Source organism: Amphiura filiformis, chromosome 11 (genome assembly GCF_039555335.1).
Source record: "Amphiura filiformis chromosome 11, Afil_fr2py, whole genome shotgun sequence".
NCBI lineage: Eukaryota > Metazoa > Echinodermata > Ophiuroidea > Amphilepidida > Amphiuridae > Amphiura > Amphiura filiformis.
The window spans coordinates 47,958,901-47,976,124 of record NC_092638.1 but is presented as its reverse complement, the minus strand read 5'-3'; the positions used below and the strand labels follow the sequence as shown (position 1 = coordinate 47,976,124).

Here is a 17,224-nt window from a genome sequence, read left to right as displayed (position 1 = left end):
CTTTGTCAGTCAAAGGTTGTAATTATAATTTATATTGACATTTATTATTTACAATTCTTGAACTAATTTTCTAAAGCTTACCCATTTCGTACAATCAGAAATTATCAAACTTCAGCGCCACAGCAACCCGGAAGTGATGATGTGACCTTATCGATGTCAACAAATCTCGGCTCAACAGAGGGCGTTGATTGATTGAAAAATCGCCCTGAATCGCAGAAATGGCAAGTTTCGGTGGAGATTCTTGGTAAGAATTAACAGATTTTGAAATTGGATTAACTACTTGAGTTATTCAGAAGATTTCATAGTTGTATAGGTATCAGTCTGTGTAGTCTTTAACCCCCAAATTATGTGTGAGTGCCCTATATCCACCGTGTTTTTATTCGTCCTGATTTATCATGTCAGCTGATCTTCCGAATTCGACAGCCTTTGACCCTTACAATGTAATATCATGGTACATGTAGGTTATGTAAGCTTAATACTGGTTTCATACTTTCTGCCCCTTGTACTTTTCTGCAAGCAGGCATGGAAATTTCCACCTGTCCGATCGCCAATGGCGAGTACTATTGCAGCCGGTCGAGTAAAGTTTCAAATTCACCAGCCCGACCGACTGGCGAGTAACTTAATATTTCACGGCCGGCCTAACCCGTACCCGGCCAGGCTAAGTCTGAGTACAATTTGACCTCATCAAATGTCGATTGTTCGATTAAAATGATATTTTTTTCTTCTTTTCATTTCCATGTCAGTAACTTTGGTCAGAAACAGGTGCAAAAACATGCGCAAACTCGACCAATTTTCACATAATTCTGGTACTTCCACACTTCTTAAAAAAAGGGGGTACTAACACCCCTGGCCAATTTTGTGCCTATTTTTGCATTTTTCTCAAAAATTATAGCGCATTGGTGACAAGTAAGATATGTATATTATAGGGGCAAGGACTACAACTACTGCACTGGAAATTTTATTTCAGCACAGACAACAGTAGGGTGTCCACTCATGCAGCGCGTACTCGCCGAACGTTGTTTTCCATTCACGCACAAGCACACGGCTTGTTGAACGCAAAAAGCAAATGTTTTAGAATTGCTCTCATTTGTTTAATATTTAAGATAGAGCTATACAACTTCGGAATACAACTAAAAAGGGATGAAATCAAATAGAAATGCAAAAAATATTGAAATCCAATGAGTATTTTTTCGTCTACGATTTTCCAAAGTTGAGGTTTTTTCTGACTCCGAGCGGCTATGGCGCTGGTTTTTTTGTGATGGCTCCAATATTTTTCGTCAAAATGGTGATTTATATCTCCAAATAGAAATTATACGCGGACTATAAATGATTATTTTTATTAATTGTATATTAAGTACAGACTTCAATGCCCTATATACTGAAATCCCTAGATTTTTTGATAAAGGGAAATATGGTTCCCGTGGCCCAATATACTGTATGTGATATCAAAATAAAGCTTGTTCTGTCGGCTACAAGATCCAATTAAAAAAATCTCTGTAAATCGCCCACATGTATTTTCTTTCCCATACATTGTCATACCATACCCGCCCGTTGTTTTCAATGAGAAACAAGGTGAAAATCAGCTGTTGTGTTGCCAGCTACCTCACGCAATCTTGTCCCCGCTGCTAGTGCACATGACTAGCGTACGTGCAAAACCAAGGCCTGAGCCTGTTCTGTATGACGGCGCGCTGTCGAGTCTGCATGTATTGCCGTATTGGACAAACATGTGGTCGCTCGAAACAGGTTGGGGCCGGTTCTGTGTTGGTGATTGTCATAAAAAAAATGACTGTTCATCTTCTGGAACATTTTAGAGATGTTTTATCACGAGTTTTATAAACAATAAAAACCAGGCAGTTATGTGGTACAGGTTTTTGTTTAGATCATAGGCTTGCAGATGGTGAATAGAATGTTATTTCTATTTCTAACGTAATGATTTTTTTTAATGCGTCCATGCAAACCATTTAAATATTGTCCCTCATTAATTGTCTACTACGATTGCTGGTCAATATGTATCACCCAACAGGCCAAGTATGCAGTGATTGCAGTCGCGCACGAGGTGTTCTACAAAATTCATCACAACCATCATGACCATGTTGATGTTGACCCCATCCCCCCAGTCAGTTTGTCTCATCCAAAAACTTAACCTCGCCACACCAACAGGCTCTGAAAACACACTCGCCTACAAAATATTACTCGAGAAACACTAGCAACGAATTTTCTCACGGATGCCCTCGCATTCGTGGCTAGTGTCCTTTCATATCTAACTTCGGGGATAAACAAATTACGTAAGCTTTACCGTTACGTAATAACATTGTCAGACATGCCAACTAGTACGGTTTCACCGTATTTTGTACGGTAAAATGTGAAAAATACGGTAGTACGGTCACTCCAAAAAAAATACGGAATTCCAGAATTTTGACCAAAATAATAATATGTTGCGTCTTAAAAAGATAAACGGCTGCAAGATTAGACTAACGACTGAATTACTGGTATCGTTTGACCACTTCCTTCTGTTAAGGGGGTACTACAATGTACACCCCTTGCCAATTTTGTGCCTATTTTTGCATTTTTCTCAAAAATTATAGTACATTGGTGACAAGTAAGATATGTATAGGGGCAAGGACTACAACTACTGAACAGAAAATTCAGCAACTCAAAGCAAGTAGTTATTGATTTATCAATTAATCAAATATTGGTTTTCCCTCATTTTTGACTGTTACTCCACAACTGTTATGTCTGTGCTGAAATAAAATGTCCAATGCAGTAGTTGTAGTCCTTGCCCCTATAATATACATCTTACTTGTCACCAATGCGCTATATTTTTAAAGAAAAATGCAAAAATAGGACAAAATTGGACAGGGGTGTAGTTATGTTGTACCCCCTTAGTTGTGTACATCGTTTTTCTCTCGACTTTCGATGATGCATGCACATTAAAAAAATATTATTTAATAGGCCCTCAAGATGCTCTCCTGACTTTTCATTCACAGTAATATTTTTTATTAACTATCTAACTGCTACATATGCTATGTCTCCTGAAGGTATTTAGTTATCTATTTAGCTCTATTGGTGCAAAAGAATAAGCCTACAAGATGGGTTACAGACTTGATTCAGACGGGTTTCAGATCTTGGGACTTCAACAGCCTTCTTGACTTGTTTCTCAACAACTTTGCTGGGGTACCCTCTGTCATATAGATGTTGCTTGAGTTGACGGATTCTGGTGCCAAGGGTCTCCTCAGATGAACATATGCGTCGTAATCTGAAGGCCAGGCTGTAAGGGAGACTTTCCTTAGTATGCTTTGGATGACAGGATGACCACTTTAAGTACTGATGAGTGTCGGTAGGTTTGGAGTATCACAGATCACTCTCCAGGTACCCATTGTGCAGGCTAACCATGACATCAAGAAATGGAATTGACTCCTTGGATTGCTCAGCTGTGAACTTGATACTTGGGTGCTTGGTGTTGCAATGGATGATGAAGTTTTCAAGTTCTTCTGGCCATGGGTCCAGATAAGGAAAATGTCATCAATATATCTTAGCCCTCCAACCTCGCCGGAAGGAAGAGACTTGCACCTGTAATCTACACCCATCGAATGTGTGTCATCAGCCCTCAGATTGGCCCTCAGACACACACATACAGGCATAGAGTTCTGCAGTAGCATGTTTTGTTGACATTTTGTGTAATGTATACATCCATGACAGTTCTAATACCATCAACAGACAACTCAAATACAAAGGATGTCAGTTGGCAATCTTAATGTTATGCAATCAAGTTTACAACACTATCACTCTTATAATGAGCAGAAAGTCACTGAGTCATGCAATTCAAGTGCCAATATTGATTACCTGAAGTGGCCTACTGCAAATGACCAGATATAACCTTTCTGATTTTCTTGTTATTTTGCAATAACAAAACCATGTTTTCCTTCATTTTGGTATGAAATTGAGCAAATAGAATTAATTGTCATATGAGGTAAGTTTTATATGTTTGGAATCTGTATTGCCTATTCTGAAGGAATGATTGATGTGTAAACAAACCATCCCTTGGCCCATATGGACATGGTGTACTAGTTTTCAGTACCCTGTTTTCCATGGGTGACTGTAGGAACTCATGGATTTGATCCATGTACCCGTAATCCTGTACTCCTCTTGTTGTCACCTACAACCCCATCCACTCTACCATCACCACTACCTTACACAAATATCTGCCCATTCTTCATGCCTCTGAACGCTGTAAGAAGAAAGCCATCCTGGAGCCACCCATGGGTAGCTTTCCGTAGACCTACAAACACCAAGGACTTGGTTGTTAGATCATCTCTCAAGATCCCCTCTATGGAAGCCCCTGAATTGGGATTCTCTTGTCGCACGCAAGCACCAACATGGTCAATGCAACAGAGAGCAGACCAAACACACGACTGCTGGTGAGACATTCTGCAGCACCATCACAGGAGAATGATACCATATTCAACACCCTCTCAACTGTCAGTCAACTAATGTCATCTACCGCATCACTTGCAAGAAATGTTTTCAACAATACATTGACGAAACCAATTATCTAAATATTTAGTAATTATATATAACGCTAAACAAATTAGTGCTTTTGTTTGTTTGTGTTGTGACTTGTCTACAGGCTAACAGAGCATGAAGCCTGTCTTGGCTCTGGGCAGGCTATCATGGAGAAAATCAACCAGAGAGATGAGTTACAGAGAAGTGGATCCAACTATTCCAAAGTAAGTCAATGATGATAGTTACTGCATACATACATGTATATCTCATGTAAGTTAACGGTCCTTGACCCAATCATGCCAATCGACAGTCCAAAATTACTGGAGATATAAAAAGTTAAGGCCAAACAAAAATAATGGTTTGTCTCAAAGCTCACGAGTGGTTTGAAAACAAATGGGAAATGTGATTTTTTTTTTTTTTTTTTTTTCATTCCTGACTTTTTTCATGGTATTTGGGGAAAAATATCTGAATTTCGCCGAATTTTTCTGGAAAAAGTTTAAAAAATTTTTTGGTAATAAAAAAAAAATTCCGCATTTCTTTTTTACAAATGTCTTGGCATAGCTTTGAGACAAACCTTTTTTTTTTTTTGCCTAATACATGTGTGTTATGTATCAGACGTAAGTGATTGGTCAAGAGCTGGGTTGCTTTAGCGTGACAATCGCGGAGTAGAAAAAACATAGGAAAATAACATTATTATAAACAACATCTTTTTAACAAATAATTTGATGAAAAACAATAATTACAGTATGTTGAAGAATGTATGAACAAGATTCATTTATAGAATTGAAGGTATTAAAGTGGAATATGCCCTCAGCTTCGCTAAAGGCATAAACAATCGATCATGCCCTCAATTCTATTAATGAATTAGGAGTTCATTCATATATTTTCATGACTAAACGGTTGCTTATGCCCGAGGGGCAGCTTTCATACATACATGTACCTGAACATTTTGTGATTCTTATTTCATCAAAATAATATCAAAATATTACCAGTAACATTATTAAAAAACATAATTGTCCTTCATTTTCCCTACCCGGCGATCTCACATCCGGAACACCGGGCATAAACGTTGTTTATGCCCGGTTCTCGACCAATCACACGCGCTGTTACATAGCGTGTATGTATGAACCCCTAATTCATAACTTTTCAACCAATTATACATTTGTATGCCAGGCACTTTCAACACCAGTAAGCTGATGTATTGAGTAAAGTACTTAGTAATTATAATAATAACTCAATTTGTAAAATTGTCTAGTTTTGTTTGAATCAGGTTATGTTTTATTATTAAATACAGTATTTCCACATTTCTTATATTTACCCGGGATATTTACCAAGATTGTTTTATGTTTGCATACTTCTATTTCAGATCAATGCTGATATTCGCTTGTCATTGAGGAGATTTTCACAAGACATACAGCATTTACGACAGCAACTCACTAAGGCTTCATCTCAATACCACATGTATCCTTTTTTGTCGTTTTGTCAAACTTTCATCAGTTGTGACTCTTGACTTGTCCTGAAGATGTCAGACTCACCCTTGATGAAAGCTCGACAATGTTAACCTTTACAGTTCGACAGTGCACTTGTTCAAACCTTGTTTCTTATTACGGATTCCTGTTGTTAGAGGTTTTGTGCTAATTTCAGAACACATGTTTTTTAATAATCATTCACCCTAACCCTACTGCCCACGACAAAATACTACACCGTGGATGCCTTCCCTTCAGTGAGGCAGAGGTGGGCAACACATGGAGCACCTCAAAACAAACCATGCACCTGAAGGGGCAAGAGAGGTAGGCCGGCATGTACAAAACAAGTCAAACCAGGTCTAACTTTAAACCGTGCACATCGTCATCATCATCCCTATATCTTTGTGTTAAAAATTGCCGTGATAGTACAGCGAATCCTCTTGTTTTTTAACAGTTACGCATCGCGATTTTGTTCGAGATAGGCCGAGCGACTCAGGCTAAGCATACCATGACTATCATATGATATACCACAGCGTTTCTATATTCTACACATTATTACGATTTGTGCATGCTCTAGTACCCCATATGATGTTTCTATTACAAGAAAAAAATTTGTTTTCAGGTAAAACCAGGGTTTTGTTTCCAGTACACTCACTGGAAAAGCAGTACACTAATTAGCGGGGCCTTGCAGCTTGCTGTGGATATCTTTTACTGCATTTTTAAAGTAAAAAATTTGAAATCCAATGTAAAAATTGAGATATATTTAATTTTGAGAATGACAATTATACTTTATAGGTATAAAGGAACGCGTTTAGCCCATTTAGTTAAGTTCCAGGTGCACGTCCTATAACACAATGCATATGTAAACTTTGTTTATCTGTGTCAATAATAGAATATTGATTTCAACGGAGTATTGAGCTGTATGGAAAAAATATTTATAATACAGGGTGTTGACACTGTGCCGTGTCTAAACAATGAGGTACTACAAGGAGTACCAGCTTCACCATGTTTGCTTGTCCTTTACAGAGAGCAAAATAGTGTATGTCTGGAATATTTCACTATGGTCCCGCAAATAATCTGTAAACGTACTCACTGCAAGCCATTATATGAATGCATAACCCTTTCCGATGGATGGATCCACCTGATGTTAAGAAACACCAGGGACCACCGCTGCCACCATTTCTGTCACAAACCACTCACTGAAGTATCCTGCGCCTCGGTCCTGCCGGGACTCAAACCCATGACCCTAGGATTAAAAGGTGAGCACACTATAGTGTATAGACCAAAAGAGGACGTCAGCGTTAGGTCTATAACACTAACACTAACGCACTTATACCTCCGTGACAATACCTCATTAATTTCCTAAGGGCTCATATTGAAATTCCCTTACCCAGGAAGGTGTGCGCCATCCTGCAGCTTTCCTGTACTAGCCTTCTTTTGTTAAAATCCTGGGCAGGGTGTATCACTGATGCATATAATCCATCCATTTTATGACCGAGCTTTCCTGAGGCGCGCGCTTAGCGAGGGGAATCCTGCCTTCTTTCTGTGTGAAAACGTGGTAGGGTATTTCAATATGAGCCCTAAGATTGGTGGATATATTGTTATAGGTATTAGCATTATAGTGTAAACAACAAATGTCCTTAACAATCAACTCATTGCAGAACACAAAGGGAAGCTGAGAGAAGACAAGGATTACTAGATAACCTATTAGCAAAAGACAAGATTCTAAATGAAGCCTTTAAGAAAGACATCACATACACAGCTCCTGAGAGGTAAGCTTATCAATAACACACTTCATGTTTTTGTGTTGAAGATAATGAAGCTTTTCCATGCATGCAGGTCCAATCTGATGCTAATGGGCCTCTTTACTAAGGAGCGGCTTCAAAACTCGACCGGCGGTTGAACCGCGTTCCATTGTATAGAATAATTGAAACCGGCTCCAACCGGACGTTATTGGCAATTGAGTTTTGAAGCCGTACCAACTTATTGAATAGGGTATATTGCTGATCCATTGATTATCCTTTTTTGGTGCATTGTGGGATAGAAAAGGGGGCAAATTGGTCGCTAATTTGCCCCTTTTTCTATCCCACAATGCATCAGAAAAGGATAATCAATGGATCAACAATATACCCTATCATTTGTTATCTACCAACTGGGCATGTTTATTGTGTGGTGCTTGATAGTGACAACTGACAACAGAAAAATGTGCATTCCAAAATGTGATGGCTGTAATCCACGGTACAACTCACGATGCACCCATGAACTAAAGAGGTACAGACTATCCACAGACAATCAAAGTCCCCATGCTTTGTATGCTGTGTGAATTCTTGCATATTCATGAGGGCTGATAGTGACAACAGAAAAACATATATTCCAAAATGTGATGGTTGTGATCCACGGCATAAATTTTGATACACCTATGAACTAAAGAGGTACAGACTATCCAAAAACAACTAAAGTCCCCATGCTTTGTATGCTGTGAATTCTCGCATATTCATGAGGGCCCATCGTTTGATTGTGTGTGTCTAACAATCACTCCAGCATTGCGTATACGCATAGAGTGTTGCGTGTGTGCGAAAGACCATAAAAAATATGCGGTAAGTGCGTAGCAGTTTCGTCTGTCACACATGGAATGATCGGCCCTCATGAACAGGTGACGCTGGGACTTAACCTGCTTGTGGATAGTCTGCATCTGTTTAGTGTATGGATGTGCCACAGTCTTACCATGCTGTTGTAACAGAATCACACATTGAATGTGTCTAACACAAAAACAAACACTGTTAAAAGGTTGGATACAACTGCGCAGAATTATTTTATTTCCCTAGATTCTGGGGAAAGTCTGACTCAAAATTTCCTTTGAAGTTTCTCAGTCGTCTACCTGAACGTTGACCAATGGGGGCGTCGGTCTATTACAGGGTGTCCTTGAAAAACTTGTATCATCAGAAACGGCCAGTGTATTTTAATGCCTAAAACAAACAAAACTAAATAGTTGATCTGGTTGAGGAATGAAACAGCTATCACATACTTTTTGAATTTTGACAATTGATTGCTTTGTTCTCATTTTTGAACCATTCCACAGATTCAAATATTAATCAATGACCCGTATCTGGAGTACCAGCTACTGCTCATCAGGCGTCTATTGTCATTGATTGATATATGAATCCGTGGAACAGATTGAAAATGAGGTATTTTCATAAAATTCTTATATTTCAAGAACGGATTGGTCAATTGTCAAAATTTTGAAAATTTGTGATAGCTGTTTTATTCTTCAACCATGCCACCTATTTATTAGTTTTATTTGGTTCGGACATTTAAGTACCCAAAAGTTTCTGACAATACAGTTCTTTCAGGGATACCCTGTACCAACTGTTTTATGATCCTCATGCACATCGGGCACTAAAAACTTTCTTTTTGTTTGCCATAAATAAGGCCAAGCATAAAAAACCCTAACAACCAACTCAGTTAGATAGAGAAAGTACAAATTTAAGTTCTCACGACTTACATTGTGGAGGTTGGTTTCCTGCGACCAGCATCTACTGGTCTTCAATGCTGACTGATGTTGGTTTTGTTGGTACCGGGAGATTGGGTCATCTGACCGGAAGTAGCAACTGATGTTGACCTCCGACGGTCAGTTGTTCCAGTTTTATGGCAACAACATGTTTCCTCCATTCCTGAACTTCCCTCAGTACAAAAATTAATTGATAATACACCAAGTCCAGAAATGTTCGCTGTCTGTCCAATTGATGTGAATTGCTCTTAATTCAGTTGTGGAGTAATAAGATACTGTTTGTACTTAGAAATTCTAATAGAAAAAGTAAACACTTTTTTATTATCAATAACTTTTCTCCATGTTGACTCACTGCACTCTTCTATTGATAGGAAGAAAAGGTAAAAATTGTTATCAACATGTCGTCAGAAGCTTGCGATCCATTCAAATTGTGTTTTTACATGTGATAATAAAAATGAAATACTTTGAGTTCACAGTGTATGTAAAAAATATGAATTTAAGCAAGTTACATTTTTGTGAAAAACCCACAAAACACAAAAACACATTTTGAATGGATCGCAAAGCATGATATTTGTCATTATTTGTCAATCATGCATTAGCAACATTGTTTTTAAAATAAAATGGAATCTTGAAGTTTTGTTGCCGTCTCATTTTGAATGGATCACAAAGCATGATATTTTTTTTATTAGCAACGTTGTTTTTAAAACAGAAAGGAATCTTGAAGTTTTGTTGCCATCTCATTTCGAAAAGGATCGCAAAGCATGATATATTTTTTACTCTTGAATCATGCATTACGTCACTGGGCGGGAAAAACCTCATATGTACTTGTTGCCCTTGAACATGGATGAAGCAAACCATTCAATATAAAGTCTACACCTACAAGGCTTTATCCATTTTCAAGGGCCAAAAGTAAATATGAGGTGTTTCCTGGATACTTTTGGCCCTTGAACGTGGATGAAGCAACCTCTTCAATATAAAGTCTACACCTACAAGGCTTTATCCATGTTCAAAGGCCAAAAGTACATGAGGTTTTTCCCACCCAGTGACGAAATTAGCATTGTATTTAAAATAGTAAAGGAATGTTGAAGTTTTGTTGCCATCTCGTTGTTTATCTTCATAATGCAGTCCTTGTTTTGATGCTAATAAACAAAGTGTATAAAAGCTGATAGTCAATGACTTTTTGTATGGTTTCAGTTTCTAATGGAATGGAATTCTTTTTGAGTATAGAACCTATGCATGTGGATGTAGTTAGTCGCAAACGTGGCTGAATGGTCAACTCTGTTCTATAGAAGCATTTTCCTCACAGGTTCTGCCATTTATTGCATCATAAAAAAAAAAAAAATAGATCACTAACAAAATACAGTATTAATATTTTACAAAAACAAAACAAAACCAATACACACTTTTGTTTGAAGTCAATTGATTTATAAAAGCATGCAGGACCTTTATTTGGAAAGTTCTAAATCCTTTCCAATTTACTTTGAACTAGTAAAACTTGCTAGTAGCATTTGCGTGTAAAGATTTCTTTGTTACTTTCAATTATAATAGAGGTTATCCATGTTCTATAAGCTGCATATCCTATCAGCGACTGCTATACCTTGTTTAGGACTTTCAAAAGAAGTACCTGCATGTGCAACCATGACTGTTTCAAAATGGCCCGCCAAAGTCATGCAGGTAAGTTGAGGTAACACCGAGGTCGTGCATTGAATTGGTTTGAATGAGGAATACTACGGGAACCAGCGCCTTTTGTTAGAAGTCACGCATGAGTAAAGTGGATAACCTCTATTTCTTATATTCTCCTATTTTGGCAGCTGTATCAAGATATTATTGAGAAATTGCAATTCATTACTTCTTTTAGTGTAGCATGTTATAGTGTTTTATTTATCATCGCTATACATTAGTTCGCCTCAAGTTTTGTAGTGACATAGGTGCATATTTCGCTGACCAAAGTATCAAATCATGCACATAAAGTTAATCACGCAGAGCGTACATGCATGTGTACAAGCGTGGTGAACCACCGAACTTGAGGTGAGCGAAAGAATAAGTAGAAACATTTATGATAGGAGTTTAGAATAGAATGTACAATGTGTAGCCCAGTGGTTCTTAGGCACACCACAGACCAGATCTGGCCTATGAACCAATTATAGGTTAATAACTGCGCATTAGTTATTTGGAGGGCATTGTGAAAAATCTAAACATTTTGCCTTTGGAACCAAGGAATATCTTCGAGGGATATTCCGAGGTCCAAAGCAAAATGTTTAGATTTTCACAATGCCCGACATATAACTAATGCAAAGTTATTAACCTAATTCATAGCCGTCACTTTTAACACATCACTCAACCAAATCTCAAGATTTTATTCTCCGAAATTTGTTGAAATAAACAATTTTATCAAAACTTATATTTACGCCCTTCAAAATGTCGAACAGGCTAAAACGGACTTACCAATTACAGCACTGCGCAATCACGCCATATGCAAATATGGTAGTTGCGTGCGCGTGTAGAGTTCCGGCGCAACAGATGCGCACTACGTGGAAGTCATTGTACCGCGTAAGCATATGCGGAGGTCATTGATGGATATCAATAACCTCCGCACCGGTGTGCGTATATCATCTAACGAGCAATTTAATTGGGACGCACATATGGTGTGATACGCGGAGGTTATGAATGGTTGTCGGCCCTATTAGAAGCTCTGAAATGTTTGCTAAACATAGCAAAACAAGGTGTATTTGGCTCTCAAACACAGATCTATTAAATGTGTATGGCCATTCCATATGGCATGTGAGCAAACAAAATTGAGAACCCTTGGTGTCCTATGTACTACCCATGAATTTCAGTTACCACCAATCAGGGGTGTGAAATCTCCTCTTTTAAGCTGAATTCCTCTTTTTGGAAATTTCTTTGAGGCAAAATTTTAGCTTTTTCTTTCATTTTCAGCCCATTTTTGAGCATATTTCAGTGCTTTTCCTCTTTTTTTCCTCTTTTTTGAACAAAGTTCCTCTTTTTTCAATAGAGGTCTCTCATGCCCCTGCATCAATGCAGTTAGAAACTTTCCGTCTTCTAGTACTCCTTGTTTCTATTCATGGTGTAATGAAATATTGGGCTATTCCAGTTGAAATCCATACTCCCCCTGTTGAAGATTTTTGAAAAAACTCTTCCACAGGGGGAATATGAATTTCAAATGGAATTAGCATATTAATCAACTCGCCCTCTCCCTGTGAAAAATTCAGGTTGAATCTTTCTCAGAGGGTGTATTTTATTCAAATGCAGCTGCCTAAAATGTGTTCATTCCATTTGAAATCCATATACTCCCATTGTGGAAGATATTTCCAAAATCTTTCACAGGGTAGTGTGAATTTTAAATGTAATAGCCTATTATTGTAGCAGACTATCAAGAAACCTTTCATGAAATATTTTTTGAAATTTCAGGGCCAGTTTACTTAATTCCAACACAGCTGGATTTGGACAAGATACATGGGGGATGGAATCAGAAGAGACTAAAGGCATGAGTATTGATGACATCAGGCAACAACAACAACTAGTTATTCAAGGTATGGTGATGAGTGCGGTATTTTGAGACTGAATTTGGTGGCTGAGGTCAAAATACGCAGTGTGCACGGTGGGAAAATGTTGACATACAAAGCCCACGTAATTCAAATATGACACAGGAACATAATGTCATTGTGTGTTTAAATATCAATATAATGATGCAAAATATAATGGTACTTTTTTAGGCATTGTTGATATGGCACATCGTCATCATCCCTATTATCTTCGTGTCAAAAATTGCTGTGATAGTACAGCGAATCCTCTCGTTTTTCAACAGCTACGCATGGCGATTTTGTTCGAGATAGGCCGAGCGACTCAGGCTAAGCATACCATGACTATCATATGAGATACCACAGAGTTTCTATATCCTACACATTATTACGATTTGTGCATGCTCCCATATGATGTTTCTATTACAAGAAAAATCGATTTGTATTCAGGTAAAACCAGGGTTTTGTTTCCAGTACACTAACTCGAAAAGCAATAGACTAATTAGCGGGGCCTTGCAGCTTGCTGTGGATATCTTTTACTGCATTTTGAAATCCAAAGTAAAAATTGTGATATATTTAATTTTGAGAATTACAATTATACTTGATAGGTATAAAGGAACACGGTTAGCCCATTCAGTTAAATTCCAGGTGCAAGTCCTATAACACAATGCAACTTTCTTTATCTGTGTCAATAATAGAATATTGATTTCAACGGAGTATAGAGCTGTATGGAAAAAATATTTATAATACAGGGTGTTGACACTGTGCATGGTGCCTTCAGGAAAAAAGAGTTTCCTATTAGACTAAGACCTAACTTTTGAGGGAAAGCGAGTTGGCGCAGTGGTTGTTTCCTCGCCTTGCACCACTGGAGTCCCAGGGTTCAATTCAAATTGAATAGCATTTTGCTCTGTGATACCGGCTATGGCCAACGCTGCTGATCTTCCCTGGTAGAAAGTGTACTTGCAACTTTTAATATATATTTTCATGATATAAAATAAAAATAAATAAAATAAAAAATAAAATAAATTTGGATTTATAAAGCGCCTTTCTCCAGATCTTGGAGGACTCAAAGTGCTGTAATTTCGCTGCAATGGTGAATCATCACAATCAGATCACATCAACTAGGCCAGTTGCTACCGAACGGCGCATACCTATCCGCATTTAGATTGTAACATCCACCAATTATCTGTGCAGCTCCCCAAATTCCATTGGGTGAAGGAAGTTTTGATAACCAAACAACTAATATGATATGATTAGATTTTAAGAAGAAATCAATTTTTGCAAGTTGATGATCATTTAGTTTTAGGAAGAGGTGATTTTCCTATTGAAATCTTCTTTTCTGTATACATTTCAAGACTAGAATTAAAGTTGCCTGTTGTAAATCACAGATGATGATGTAACCTTGGGTTCCAAAATAATATTAGCAAATGGTATGTTCTTTGATTTTCAGATCAAGACAAGAATTTGGACGTGTTAGCATCGGTGGTTGCTAGGCAGAAACAAATGGGAGAGACGATAGGAGATGAACTGGAACAACATAATGGTAGGTAGGATCATACTTACACAGTCTCCATAAAATAACCAATACAGTGTAACCCCATGGGCACTACTGGGCGAATTATCAACTTCAAAGAACACATTTCATTGGTTACAAAGAGGGCTATATCATGTATTGAGCCAATCAGAGATATCATAAGAATAATCAGCATGGCTCAAGGAAATTAAGATTAAATTTGCTGCAAGATCTACAAGCTCTATTTTGATTGGATATTCAACTGATTATATCATGTAATTAACCAATCAGTGGCTCTGTAACAAAGCCAGTAGTGCCCATGGGGTTAATTGGACAAAAATAGTCTGCAAGATGAACTTGCAGAAGCGAGTCTAGGCACCAAGTTTATGACTTCAATTCATGTGACAACATGTTTTGCTGAGTCCATCTGAAGGTATTTTGGGCTATTCCAGTTGAAATCCACACTACCCCTGTGGAAGATTTTGGAAATATCTTCCATAGAGGGAGTATGTAATTGGTCAGAGATAATCATTTTGAAACCTATACTCCCCCTGTGTTATGGATTTACCTATATCTTCCACAACTGGAGTGAATATTTCCAATGGAAGTTTGTCTATTCTATTTGAAACTTATATTCCCTCTGTGGAAGACTTTAGCTAAATCTTCCACAAGGGTAGTGTGGATTTTAAATGGAATAGCCCATTTCATGAGACATATCATGTTTTGAAAATATGATAGATATAGGCAATACATTCAGTGGTGGGAGTATATAAAATTAGTTATGAAAGAATTATGAACCATGTCCAGTACTCTCTGGATATAGGTGATTTAGTTGCTATGGTATACTAAATGCTGCCCTCTACAGATAGAATGTTGTTTTGACACGTTAGCTATGGACTGCTGGATGGTATTTTAAAACAAATTTTACAATTAGCCAGCTGGGCCAGTAAATTCTTAAAAGTGGCCAACCGTCTTGATGGATTGGGGGATGCCTTACACCCCCGTGCCCCCCTCTGCCTGGTGACGGGCCTGTTTGTGAAGATAAATAATATTTTACACTTTGTCTTTGATAAAGATTCTGATGCTAGAATGCAAAGCTCAGCCCAGTAAACACTTAAAATTTTAGTTTGCAGGCTTTTGATGTGGATGAGCAATTTACAACAGCTCAGCACTTCGAACATTTCCATTGGTAATAGAAAAGTGTTTTCTTTTCAACAAAATGTTAGTTTTCACTGTTCAGATACGGTCCTTTTAATTTTAGCCAAACAAACCAAAGAAAATTTTAATTCCAGTGTCTATGTCGCCAATACGTGTCACTCCATTGATTGTGACTGAGGTCAGTCTTTTTGATACATTATGACCATCCCGTATGCCATGCATGTACAGAGTTGGCTAATATTTTGATTGTATGAATAAAACGACAGGACACATCGTTTCATTACAAATCTCGGATTTTGTCACAGCTACAGCACCTAAAACCTTGATTTCTGCAGAGTATGTTGGTTTAAAAGTACAGTGCAATAGTGAAAAATATAGAGGACATCCTCAGCAAATGTTACAATAGTTAAAAGATAAATTAGAGCAAGGAATTGGATTGCAGCGAAGTCTATCTTAAAGGAACACTGCGGCAATCACAACATTATGCCTTATATGCAGCGTTCGAAATTTTGGTTGTCCGTTCGCCCGGGACAACTAAATAAGTCGCTGGACAACCAAAAATACTGATTCGGTTGTCCGCAGGACAACCATAAATCTGTAGCCAAAAGTCACCTTTGTAGGCCTACAGACAACCAAAAACTTAGACAGACAACCAGAAATTGTAATCTGGTTGTCCGTGGGACAACCATTTATTTTTCCTTAATTCGAACACTGCTTATATGTTAGAAAATTAATTATCAAGCACAAATCACATGGTTTTATTTTAAACAATCTCATAGTGACCTTATTGTTTTAAATAAAATCATCATGATTTGTGCTTGATAATTATTTTTCTAACATATAAGGCATAATGTTGTGATTGCTGGAGACATCCTTTAATAGTAGCAGGCATTTATAGCACAAATCTTGAACTTGAACATTTTGCCACTAAAATGAAAAGCTTGTTACAAATTCACAAAAGATGGTTTCTGAGATTTAAAAAAAAGTTTTACAATACACTTTCTGCTATAGTGAATGTGTCGCTGACTATAATTACAATGCATGCTTATGCTTCACTTCTTTTGAATAATACATACATCCAGATCATTTTCAAAATGTTGATAAATGAAAAAACTTTTTTTTAAAACATTTTAATTGAAAAATTCATGAAAATTAATCACTACTGGAAGCGTGTTGATGAAAATTTTACGACAATTGATCTTTTTTTGGAAGTGTGTTTATAAAAAATTAATGAAAATGGATAACATATGGAGGTGTGTTTATGGAAAAAATTTCATGTACCCAATAAGTTATGAAAAGGAATGATAAAAATAACTTGAAGAAAAGCTTGTGACATTTGGATAACACTCTCAGTGATAATTCCTAAATAAAGAAAATCTAATTATCATAAAAACAGTATTCCTATATCAACTTAACTTTAACATACATGATCCTAGGTTAAGCACAATGATAAAAACATGACTCTTACACGAACATTAATGTTGCTTTGCAAGATTGATAATAGTGCAGAGTAGCGTGGTATCTAAAGATTGTGAAA

The 17,224-nt window shown here is 37.4% G+C and overlaps 1 protein-coding gene across 1 annotated transcript in view; it reads left to right on the top strand.

The window, feature by feature from the left end:
- Window positions 1-213: 213 nt before the first annotated feature.
- The window catches only part of LOC140164919 (syntaxin-8-like), a 97,553-nt gene continuing 80,542 nt past the window's right edge, over window positions 214-17,224 (top strand). The window contains exons 1-6 of the mRNA XM_072188318.1: window positions 214-244; window positions 4,628-4,727; window positions 5,870-5,964; window positions 7,631-7,741; window positions 12,907-13,028; window positions 14,467-14,559. Of these exons, the coding sequence (XP_072044419.1) occupies window positions 219-244; window positions 4,628-4,727; window positions 5,870-5,964; window positions 7,631-7,741; window positions 12,907-13,028; window positions 14,467-14,559 (547 nt within the window). The 5' untranslated portion in view covers window positions 214-218. The remainder of the gene's footprint in view (window positions 245-4,627; window positions 4,728-5,869; window positions 5,965-7,630; window positions 7,742-12,906; window positions 13,029-14,466; window positions 14,560-17,224) is intronic.